The 12,440-nt window shown below is 25.1% G+C and overlaps 1 protein-coding gene across 8 annotated transcripts in view; it reads left to right on the plus strand.

Moving 5' to 3' along the window:
• The window catches only part of MESK2 (misexpression suppressor of KSR 2), a 238,770-nt gene extending 226,633 nt beyond the window's left edge, over positions 1-12,137 (plus strand). For 5 of the 8 annotated variants that reach the window (XM_075372706.1, XM_075372707.1, XM_075372710.1 and 2 more), the window contains 2 exons: positions 4,528-4,575; positions 11,455-12,137. In XM_075372706.1, coding sequence (XP_075228821.1) covers positions 4,528-4,575; positions 11,455-11,567 — 161 coding nt within the window. In that variant the 3' untranslated portion in view covers positions 11,568-12,137. Of the gene's footprint in view, positions 1-4,527; positions 4,647-11,454 lie in introns of all 8 variants that reach the window. The other 3 variants (XM_075372705.1, XM_075372703.1, XR_012757344.1) reach the window with 2 other exon arrangements.
• Positions 12,138-12,440: the final 303 nt, after the last annotated feature.

Here is a 12,440-nt window from a genome sequence, read left to right on the forward strand (position 1 = left end):
ATATTTTATCCTTTTGTCACATCCTCCACTTTTCTAAATAGAATTCCCCCAACATATTGCTGATTTGTGAAACCAATTAGCTCATTTGCATTCTTATTGAGAAACCTACCGTAATATTAAATTACTAAAAATAATTAAAATAATGCTGTTAGTATAGATAGTTGCCTCTAATCTTGTTCATTGCATTTGGGTTTAGATAAGTTAAATTTTGAATTTTTATTTTACTGACTTCAATAAAAGAAGTAGATTTTCAGTTCAGTCCATATCAGTTTTTTATTCCTGTTAAAGTAAAAAAAATATAATTCTTTTATTTTTAAGAGGATGTTCCTCAGTCAGTCCTGTTTTAAGTTTTTCCAGATAACTTAAGTAGAAAATCTGTTAAACAAAAGATTATATTGTACATAGACAATGTGAAAATAGTTTCTATTGTAAACATTGTTTACTGTTGGATTATTAGAGCACAATGTATTTTTTGTATTCAAAGAAAATTCTAGAAATTAAGTTGGAAAAATTTAAGTGTAAAAAGTAAATTTATTTGCCACATTCAAGCCAATTCTCAGTAACAATTTCTATGTTGTTTCTCTACATTTCTTTGCTTATTTTTACCACTGAGACACAAGTTTCTTGCCTTTGTATTTTTTGATAAGCTGTAATTTTTCATTTCAGCTGTATTTTTATTAGCCTCTATCCAAACTGTAAATAAAAATATAAAACTATAAAATAAACTTTAAAAAAGAATATGTATAATTAACTTCAAAAATTTCCCCTATTCTTTTGCTGATTAATGCTTATATTACACTGTGTTAATACTAATATACTGATCTATATTATTTCTTTGCAAACTGTATGCTGAAATGGCTAACTGTATGATTAATTTTTTATCAGTTTAAAAATATTTATTTATATATCATTTATGTTACAAATACTGTGATTTGGATGTAATTTATTGAGTTTTTAAAAATGTTTAATAGTAATTGATATTCAGCTGTGGAATGCATTTTTAAACTCATGAAGAGAAATCAAAATCGCAAAGTATTATAAAATTATTTATACCTACAGAAATTTATTACTATCACTTACTTTACATCATAAACATTTGGTAGCTGTAATTTGAAAACAAACTGTTTCTGAAACTCATTCTATGAACTCTTGTTTATTTCAAGCTGTAGAATCTGTTTCCAAAGTGTGAACATTTCTTTAGTAAGTAATGTCTGTTAATTTTTTTAATCATATCATATTTTTCTTAAAACTAAGTTTTGTTTGTTGTAATGTGTTTATATAGTTTCTTTGCATTTATTTGTTATATTTCTGCTGAAAATAGGTGATATTATTGAATGTTTTAATAGAATTTTTACATAAGTAGTGTCAGCGAAAGTCTAGTGGAGTAGTTTCAAAAGATTACTATACAGAAAAATTGTTTCAAATATTATTTGCTTCTGAGATGCAAAACAGTTGAATTTAGTTGATATTCATACAATTAGTCCTTAGTCCCTTTTTTTTAATAACAATTATACTTTGCAGTTAACTTTCTTAAACTTTCAAGTACCAACATGATTTTTTTTTTTTTTGATTGTGTTATTATTTTACATGATAAATAATGTATTTTTTTTTTTATTACTTATTTAACCTAATGTAAAAAATTAAAAGCCTTATGAATGTGTAGTGTAGTAGATAATTTTTTGTTATGCTCTATGCATAAGTTTTTTTTATCAGTCTTCATATTTTGTAGACTTCCTTCATATTATAATAATTTAACAAGTTTTTTTTTTATGAAATAGGTTAAATAGTGAATTAACAGTACATTCAGTAATTTAGTTATTGTTACATGTTACATGCATGATTATAGTTATTGGAATATAGGTATGTTTTAAGACTAAAAATAACTTTTTTTTTATTCATTGATTTTCTCACCAACTGATTTTGTCAGTTTAATTTATTGGTATGAAATTTGCTGCTAATGTAATCATAAAATTCAAATAATATAAGAAATTCCTCATTTATTTATTGTAACTCTTATTTTAGATTTGATGAGTTTATTTATAATATAAAAAAGAAATTAATTTTTCTTTGTTCTATTGATTATATATAGTATTTAGATTTTTATGTGAGTAATACACTTTAATATTACTCTCCAGAATTAATCTGCCTGTTCCTTTTTGCCAAACCATGAAAAATCCAAACCTATTTTTCATAATTCACTTAATATTTTTTTTTTTTTATTTCAGCTGGTTATTGTGTTTAAAATATTATAAATTATATTTAAGTGTACTGTATCTATTTAAGTGTACTGTATCTTTACATGTAACAGAATCTGTTGGGACTTCAGAATCCAATGTTTTGTCTATGAACCTTTTAGGTTATTCAGGTGGCTGTAAATGATTTTTAATTTTCTGTAAAAATTTCTTTGCATTTCCATGGTGGGGGGATTTCCCATTCCAGGGAATTTCAGCTGTTTGGATAGTGTTTGTATTTAACATCGTTTTTTGTAAATGTACATTTAATACTCTTTTTTTTGCAGAGGTTGATAGATTTTTGAAGTTCAGTCCATTAAGGCTGACTTACACATTGCAAAAAAAAACAGACCCATTCAAATTACATTAGGTTAGCAAAAAAAAAAAAAAGTAGATACAGATAAAAATACCTGAACATCAATTAAAATGTAATTTGTTTAATAGTTAACTGTATGGTTTTGACAGAGTATTATGTGTTAAATGCAAATACAGCACTAAATATATAAACAGAAAATTAATAGATCAATATTTGAACTGTCAACTTCTTTTATTGTCATTTGTTTTTAGAATCTAATTAACAACACATCTTGGCCTGATGAATGTAGCATGTACAAGATTTATAAATATTCACCCTGAGGGTATTAAATCAAATATATCTCACATTTATGATTCTTGCTCAAATCACCTTCACAGTATGATTCTAGTGATAAAATAAGAAAGCAATTTTATCATATAATCTGCCACATTTTCTTCATTGTTTTAAGCATTTCTGCAAGTCTTTTTGCAGATATCATTGGCGTTTTCATAAGTTTGCTTTGCTGTTAAACTGCAACCTTTGTTTAGTTAAAATGTTCTAGAGTAAATGTGAGGAGATGGTTTTCCATCCTCCTGGTATTTTTTAGTGAACAGTATTTCAAAGATAACAGTGGAACTTTTTAATTGTTAGTATTGTCTGTTAAACCGTCTTGAGCATACTTGTGGTGTACAACTTCATGTTAATAAAACAGTAAAAAACATAAAAATCAGGATAATTTCGATACACTTCTCTACACCTGACTTTTTTTATCTAAAAGAATGAATATTTCTCTTGCCTTCTTTATCCCAGAATAAGGCTCAGCCTTATTCTGTGACTTAGCCTTATACATTCATAGGTTATACAGTCAGTACAAAGTCATTTGTAAAAAATTATGTGTTCAGAATCTTCATTAATCCCTATCTTATAAGCACATTTTCAGATAGTTAGCTGACAAGTTATAATAATTTACCTCAAAATTTTTAAATAATATTGAAATTTTAACAATTGACCTTAACATTCATTTCTTTTTAGCAAATTTCAGCCGTTTTTTTAAACAATTACACAATTAATTTATTTTTGTAGCCTTCACATCATTGTCATCTAATGATGAATTATACACATTGTTTTAGCTCAGGTGTCATTAAGCTTTTGGAAGATTTGAAATGTTGTGGTTCAACATTTATTATTATGTTAAGAAGATAGTATTGAACTATTTAAAAAAATTATGTACAATGTCTGTAGGACAGTAACTGACTTCATTTACACAGCTAAAAAAAAAAATTGCTTCTCTAGTGAAAATAAACTCGGTTACTTCAGAGCTAATCATATAGCATAGCCACATCTTTTCATGAATAAAGGATGCAGCTGTTTATATACCCTGACTATATAATGCTTTATCAGACATGACTAGAGTGCAATATTATCTCATAAATTAAAATTATGTTATTGCTTGCAAAGATCTGGGAAAAAATTGATATCTTGAACAGTTTCCAAATTATAGTATGTAAATTGATAATGTATCGGTGAATTAATTGATAGAGTGATTTTCATATTCATTTCATCACAATTTCATTATCCCTAATAAAATAACAGAAACTGTATAATGACATGAGTAGTATGGTCATTAGGTTTAACATTAAAAAATATATTTTTAATTTAATTTCATCATATTTTTTTGAAATAGAGAATTTTTATAAAACTGCCTACGATTCATTTAACAGTGCAGAGTACATTTACCATATGTAACATATGGTATAATTATATGCTACGTATAATAAGCATTTCTAGCACAAGCTTACCATATTATAAGTATAATGTGTTCTTATGAGGGCTATGTTAATAATATTTAAATAAATGTAAAAAATATTATTTTCTTTAAACTGTACTTGTAATTATTAATAAGAATTTTACTAAGATTTTGTTTTTACTAATGATTAAGAGAATTTTTCACTAATAAAAATTTGTGTTAATTTAATTTTTTTTATCTTTTGTTTTGTGCAGCCGTTAAATCTGGCCGGAAAAAACTAAGCATTTCAGCCTCAACTGAAGGTAAATGTACATAAGCACTTGGTAGGCCGGCGATGGCCTCGCACTCCACCAACCACAGCTTTGCTAGACGTGTAAGTGTTTGCTTAGCAAGCCTTGCTGCTTTATGCATGTCACCTTACCTTAGTTTTATTTACCTTGGTTAATTTATAAAAATAACTTATTTTATTTATTCTTTGTAATTACCCTTTATCTTAATTAATACTATAAAAAAAAATAAAAACAAAAAACACAAAGACGATCTTAATATTGATTATAGTTTTTGTAATGTTGGATTTCTTTACGTAATATTAAATCTTGGCATTTATTTAATTTCTTGAATTGTTAAAATTAACAGCACTTTTTTTAATTTTTGAGTACGTATTTTAGTTGTGTAAAATATATACTCTTTTTAAAATATAATTTTTTTTTTTCTATTTAACCCATTTAAGCTATGCTGATTTTTTATAAAACTCTTTGTACAATTATGAGTAAAGACTGATTTTTCTGTCTTTAAAATATTTTTTCCCAATTTTTTTATACCTAGCTGAAAGGGATTTGGAGAGGATTTTAGGCTTGCATCCTTTTTATTCAAAATTCTGGGATTGCAGCAATAAACACATGATTTATTTTAGCGTCATTGCTCGTATGTTTTTATTTTTAATATATTAACACACTTAACTCCTATATTTTATCCTGATTGATAGATTAGGATGTGTCCCCAGGGACTCATTTTCTTTATCCTTTATCCATTGTTCCCTATTAGCAATTCTGTGGATATAGGTCTTGTCTATTCTGCTACTCTGCTAGATTCTCCATGCTGGAGATTTTAATACCTGACGTCGAAGCATCCCTGGTATGTAGTAGTGGAAATTGCCTTTGTTAACTGCCTTATAGCAGCACAAATAACCTAATGGTTGAGGTGCTTTTCGGATAATCCTAAATAAAATTGTAAAAAAACCACTGACTTATATTTTAACTTCAACCATTTGATGGCACTTAAAAAAAATCCTCTAAAGAGAATTCCATTTTCAGAAAAAATTGTTCCCTGATTATCACAAAAGAGTTTCAACTTACATTTTGTTTTTGTATGATTGGCTAATTGTAGCAGTAACTACAGATTTTTTTTACAGATAATGAAATTTGGAACAACATTTTAGTTCTGTGATAGTAAGAAATTAAAGTCATTAATGTAGATAATGCATACTGATATTACAGTTTTATATTTTCATATAGCTTCTCTATTTTAATGCTTTAAAATCACGATATAATTTATCACCATCATAATTACCGATAAAAATTTAATTTATAGGTCTGAAAATTATTTAAACATAAATATAATATATTTAAAATTTTAACTGTTATACTCGTAAAATATTAAGCTGTTGCTGTAAAGTGAAGTAGATTTACCTAATCAACAAATTCTTCCATTCAAGACAGCTAACATTGTATCTAATGTGCAGTGATGTAACGTACACATGCAAAAATTTATTTATTCTTTAATAAAATTAATATATTTTTCTATGTTATTTAAGAGTACAGAAAAGTAACACGTAAGTTAAGATCATCCCATATTAAAAATCATGTACAGAATTTGTTAGAGGTATAGGATAAGAATATCATATATATTGAGTTATAAATAATTAAACTTATATTAAAGAAAACTTGTATTATTAAACTGGATATGTAAATTATAGGAAAAAAATTTTTTTGTATGTAAATTAACATTTAACACTTAATAAGAGTCGAATTTTCATTTTATTGGCAACTGCAGCCTTTATATATCCACTCTTCTTGAATAAATTAATGAACGATTAATAAATATATTAAGCTCATGTAGTATTTTATAATCTTTCCACCAGAGCACAGCCTCTGATGGAATAAATAAAAAAGAGAAATTAACATATTTGTATTAAAAGATTTGTAATTTAAATTTGGATTCCACCAAATTGGCGTAACTGATCATTTATTGTTTTATTTACTGGAAAATCAACAATAAATCTACTATTAATAATTTATCCAGTTATGTTTTTTAGGTCCTTTACAATTATTTTTCAGTGTTTATTATTATTTTTGATTAAATAGTAACAGGTCAAATATTAACTATTTAATTTATTACATTTTAATTATTAATAGTACAATATAAACTGTATTTTATAAAAAGTTAATTTAATAATAAATTTTTCTTAAAAATCCATCAATGTGTTAGTAAGTGATTGATTTGGTAAGTAACAGAAATATATATATATATTTTTATAACATCATTTGTGTAGAATTCAGCCATTCATTTACCACATCATTGCACAGCACGTAAATATCTTATATTTAAATATTAATGTATTATATTTTATAGATTGTCAATATTTGTTTAAAAATAGATAAAAATAATTTTCTTTAAATAATTATGCGATGTTTGATTATTCATTTTTAAAATTGTTTTATTAATTTTGTACATAAATGTCAATTTAATAATGTTTTCTGTCAAGCAGAAATTAATAAACTATAGTTACTCTTTTTTTTTATAAGTAATTCCCATTAATACTTTGATTTGATATTTTCTTACATAAATATATATTTAATATAATCTTTATTAAATGTACTTCTCAGATAATTATTTTTTTATAGTGTTTTTTAACAAGTGGTGGAGTATTCAGGTGATGTTTAGTTAAAGGACCTTACCTGAATTTTAATTTTAAAATTAGGTTCTACTATCTTGAACCTAAAGACTAGTATAGGTATAATTTTTCTTAAAGTCTATCAATAAGTCTTTTTTTATTTCTCCCAGTGAATTTTACTTCAAAATTACTTTAGTATTAAATTTGTTTGTAAATGTTTTAATAGGCCTATCACAGATGTTTGTTTTATAATCCTGATGTTAGTGGTTCAATTGAAGTTTAAAGTTATTAAAATTTGGGTACTAATTCACTTTACAGGTCTTCTTTAATTTTTAACTTATTATTATGGTTGTACATTCGTATTTTTATATTTAGTTTTGATAATTATAAGCACAATATAGTAAGGCTCATTACTGTAAACATAGAAAACTTGGATATGTCATTTCTTCTTTTTCAAAAACATTCATATTATTATCCAAATAAAAATAGATTATTTCCTCTTTTACTTATTGTTTCATATTAATTTATTTTTATAAATTAGTGAACAGAGATTTAGGATTAAATAGTTTTCATTGATAAATATCATGTTAATAATTGTAGTCAATTTCATATTATTGTTAGTAGGGACATTACATTAATTGGTGCTATTAAAGTCAGTTAAATTATTATGAGTAGATTAATCATAAGTAATATCTATATTTAAAATACATTTTTCCTTCTGGTATCAGCAGACATAATAATAATAATAAAGATGTTTTAAAAGTTTACTATTTAATTCAGTTTAAGAAAAAGCATCCCACAATTTATTATTTTTATTTTAATTGTATTTTTTGAGTTAATGATTTCATTTTTTGATTACTGTGTTGTATTACTGAACCTTGCATAGCGTATCATTAAGAGTGAAATTGTACCTTTTTATGCATGAAATAAAGAACTTTGAATTTTACTCGCAAGCTTTGATTTTTTTCTGTCATTCTGAATCTGTAATGAAATAACTTTTTAAATCTATGTAGTTTGTATTTGTGTTGTTCTTAGTTGCTCTAGAAGTTATGTTTGTCATATGAATGTAATACACTTATTAATACAGTTTATTTACGTTTTAGATTGTTGTTGCATATTGCTTGATTACAAATATAATTTTATTAATTATGATTATTAACCGTAAAAGTGTTTTTATTTTTTTTCTGTAACAGACGACTGTTCTATGCGGTTTTCTAAATTTACAAAGCAGCAAATTTCAAAATTAAGATGTAATTGAAATATACAAATAAAAATGTAATTCTAATCATCAATTATATACCAAATTTCTTATTTATTTTTCAACGTAATCCTCAAAACAATTTAAAATCACTTCTAATTTTCTGATTGTGATACTAGTCTAAAAATACCCATTACATAAATTGTTAATTCCACATCAATCAGTCTTATCTTTTTAATTATTGAAAATTATTTTTCTGCAGAATGCTTTTTCAGTTTCCCAATAAGGATTAAGTAGTAGTATAAAGTTGATGCTTTGATGGATATGCTAAAGAATTTTCCAACCCATCTTCAAAATTTCTTGATTCATTCATAATTTACATTACTCAAATAGTGTAGGTAATTGTGTTTCTTATTAATGAGTGATGATCTCCAGCCCTTTAAACTAAACAACTAAGCACTAACATTTATTTTATGGGAAATTACTCTCTCACCATATGCTTTGAAAGTTTTTTTTTATGAATTTTGGCTGGTAACTTTCATTTTGCATTTACATGCCTAATTACAATTAGTACTTCTATTATGAATGAGGTTTCATTGAAATGAATTTTGAAATCTGATAGAAAAACATAGTCAAAAATATTAAACAACCACTGCCACCTACAGTTGGGAGTTCTAAATTTTGCAAATTAATCATGATTAGGATAATTATTGTGCTTGTGTCTATGTTTCAGCACTAGGCATATCTTACTTTTGAAACTGCTTTTGTTAATTTTTCCCATTTTTTATTGGATTTGTTTATTATTATTTTTTTTAAATTTATTTTGGTAAAACTGTATTGGCTAACATGTACTCTAAGTAATGTCCCTTATAGTGCTAATTTCCATCATATCCTCTTTAATGGTTATTTAATATTGCTAATTTAAATATTAAATATGTGAAAATATATTTACAAATTCGTGTTAGCATTGTAAGCATTTGTGTTAGCAGATTTGTATTAGCATTGCATTGTACTTGCTATTTTGGTTATATCTGTTGAAAAATTATTTTGTGTGGTGTTAAGACATAGTTTATATTATAAAATGTTTGAAAACTTGTTATTATGGATTAACAATGAATTAATTTCTTTTCTTAGAATTAGAATAATATAAAGTTATGTAATAAGCTCTTATTGCTCTTATTTAGTAGTAATAGTAAACAGTAAGGTGTAATTGCCTTTTAAAAATGATTTAGTTATTAATTTGTTCACTGAGCATAACTATACCTATCAATCAATTATTCATTACTTGCAATAATAATAGGTCAGGTAGATCTTGAGTAAAAGTACCAAGTACATCCATTTCTATCCTATTCTAATTCTGTTGAATTTAAAATTTCATTAGTAGAAACTATTGCACAAGAGGACTATTTTTAGTTGTATCTAATAAACAAATCCCTAAAAGGATTAAGTAGCACTACGTATTATCTTCATGTAAGTGACTACTTGTTTTTTTTCAGTGACATTTTAACATTTGGTAATACTTTAAGCAAGTGCTATCACTGGAAGTATAAGAAATTAATATTGTTAAGATAACAGTTGAAAAGCTAAATCTACTCTCTGATGCTGTAGATCCCATTTTTAAATCCAAATTATTATTAAATCACTTCTTTTTTTTATGTGAAAAACAGTGTAATAAATAAATAGTTTATTGAGGCCATATTGTAATTGTATATTATAAAGATCACATCAAGAATGGTAGGGTGCTATTTCACAGAAGTCAAAAACTTATATTTCAGTCATCTGGTTTGAATGAATATTATTTGTGAGACTTAAACACAAGAAAAAGAAAACATATTTTTCAGTTAATTAAAATAAATTATTAGAAAAATTGTTGAAATACTTTTAAGGTTTGGAATATATTACCCATAAAAATGATGGGCGTTCCTGATAATTTTGTTACCCTCAGTAGGGAAACATATTGTAAAGAACAGTGCAGTGGTTATAGTAGAAAATGACGCAGCAGCAGACCCCCTTTTATCAATTAAGAGAAGTACATCAAGAATGTGATCTTTCTCCAATCTTAATCAACATTTACAGCTAATATATCATATGGAAGAGCCTGAGAAACTGGCATAATGGTATACAAATAGGAAGTCGGCATATAACTTAAAGTTTGCTGACATTACAATTCTGTTCAGAAGCTCTGAAGTTGAAATTAAGGAGATCCTTGACTGTGTTCAGCAAGAAAGTGAAGCACTAGGAATGAAATTGAATATCAGAAAAACAAAAGATTGAAGACAGCCAATGATCTTCCAGTCAGTGACTTCAAAAAAGTGGACCATTTTGTATATTTAGGATCCACAATAAAGATGGGGGCTCATTGGCTGAAATATAACAGCTGCTTTCAAAATAAGTAAATAGAACAATGTAAATCTAAAATGTTAATTTAAAATATAAGATTAAGAATAACAACGTGAGTATTTGAATATTCATTGTATTCAAATATTCAATAAAACTGGCATTCATTCCATCACAAATATATACTTTCAATGTAAAGTAATACAGCAACTAATTTCATTTTTAATATTAATATTATAAAAAATATTTATATATTGTAGATAAGAAGAGAAACAGCTTCTGATAATCCTAAAATTGGTATTAACAAAATTTACTGAATTTTATAAGTTCTGAAGTTTAAATTAAGCTTTATAGTAGTCCTTTCAAGTTTTATCAGCATTTCTTCAGCAAAGTAATCAGGACAGTAAACTGTGGTTTTATGCAATCTAATGAATGATTCCTCAATACTAGTAACATTTCAAGAAGCTAAATAGTATGTACAAAACAAGGATTAATTGTTATTAATTGAAACTACAATTAATAAATCACTGTTAGATATCTACGGATCTATTTACATTAACAATTGTTTATTCTCTATATTTAGTTGCCAGTTTTGGTCACAACAGTTGATATTATTTATTAAAAAAAAGAGAAATGAAATTAACATTTATTGTATTATTTGTGTAAAATTAATTTATACATTTGAGTAGTTAGAAGTTATTATTATTTTTTTATTATTATTAATTATGTTTGTTGCTGGTTTTTTTTTTCTAGTACTAGCAAAGGTGAAATCATCTCGATCTATTGAAAGTGTTCGTAGCAGCCAAAGTGCTCCTTGGCCCATACATATTACTGAGAATCCAATCTCTGAAGCAGTTGTCTGTTGAAAATAAATTTCACATGTTCACAATAAAAAGAATATATTACATTACATTATTATAATAAAAGCTTATTAGTATTAATGTTATTTTTATTTTTTGCTTGTATTTTTTTCCCTTTTTTATTTTTATAATAATGTAGCTGGCCTAAATGACTGTTTCCTATGATATTACAACTGTGAAAAAAATATATGTGCTGTTGGATTTGATGATGTTTTATCTAAATTTTTTTTTCTCAACTTAACCAGTGATTAAGGCATATTGGCAATATAAATAATTGTAATTCACTAAATTTTTTCACCTATTTCTCCTTTTTAAATGTTTATATCGGTTGAAAATTATTTGTATTTTAATATTTTTTATAATAGTTATAATTCTGAGATTGTAGCAAAATATGGTATATCATTACAAGAGTACAACTGTATTATAAACAAATTTACCTCGCTCGTTAAAATTGTGCAAAATTGAAAACAATATTATTTACTTTTTTATTACTGTTGCAATAATAAAAAATGTAATTATTACAACTATATTATAAACAAATTTAATTCATCCATTAAAATTATATTGAAGTTCAAAATTTGAAAATTTATTAATATTAAAATTATGTTTTTATTACAATTGTAATAATAAAAAAATGTAATTATAAAAGCAATTATTATTTTTATGAAAATTCAAAATATGGCCCGAATTTATTTGTATTAAAAAATAAAATAGATTAATGTATAACTAATTAACAATGTAATATTATTTGTTTTATATTTGCTACTACTATTTGTTTATTTTTTTGTTTAATTTTAGCTTTATTTCTTGCCTTTTTTGCTGGTTAAGTGTTAAAAAGTAGTATGGTTTCTTTTTTTATAAGAAGATTTTTTTTTAATA

This window comes from Lycorma delicatula, chromosome 8, assembly GCF_047948215.1.
Source record: "Lycorma delicatula isolate Av1 chromosome 8, ASM4794821v1, whole genome shotgun sequence".
NCBI classification, from domain to species: Eukaryota; Metazoa; Arthropoda; class Insecta; order Hemiptera; family Fulgoridae; genus Lycorma; species Lycorma delicatula.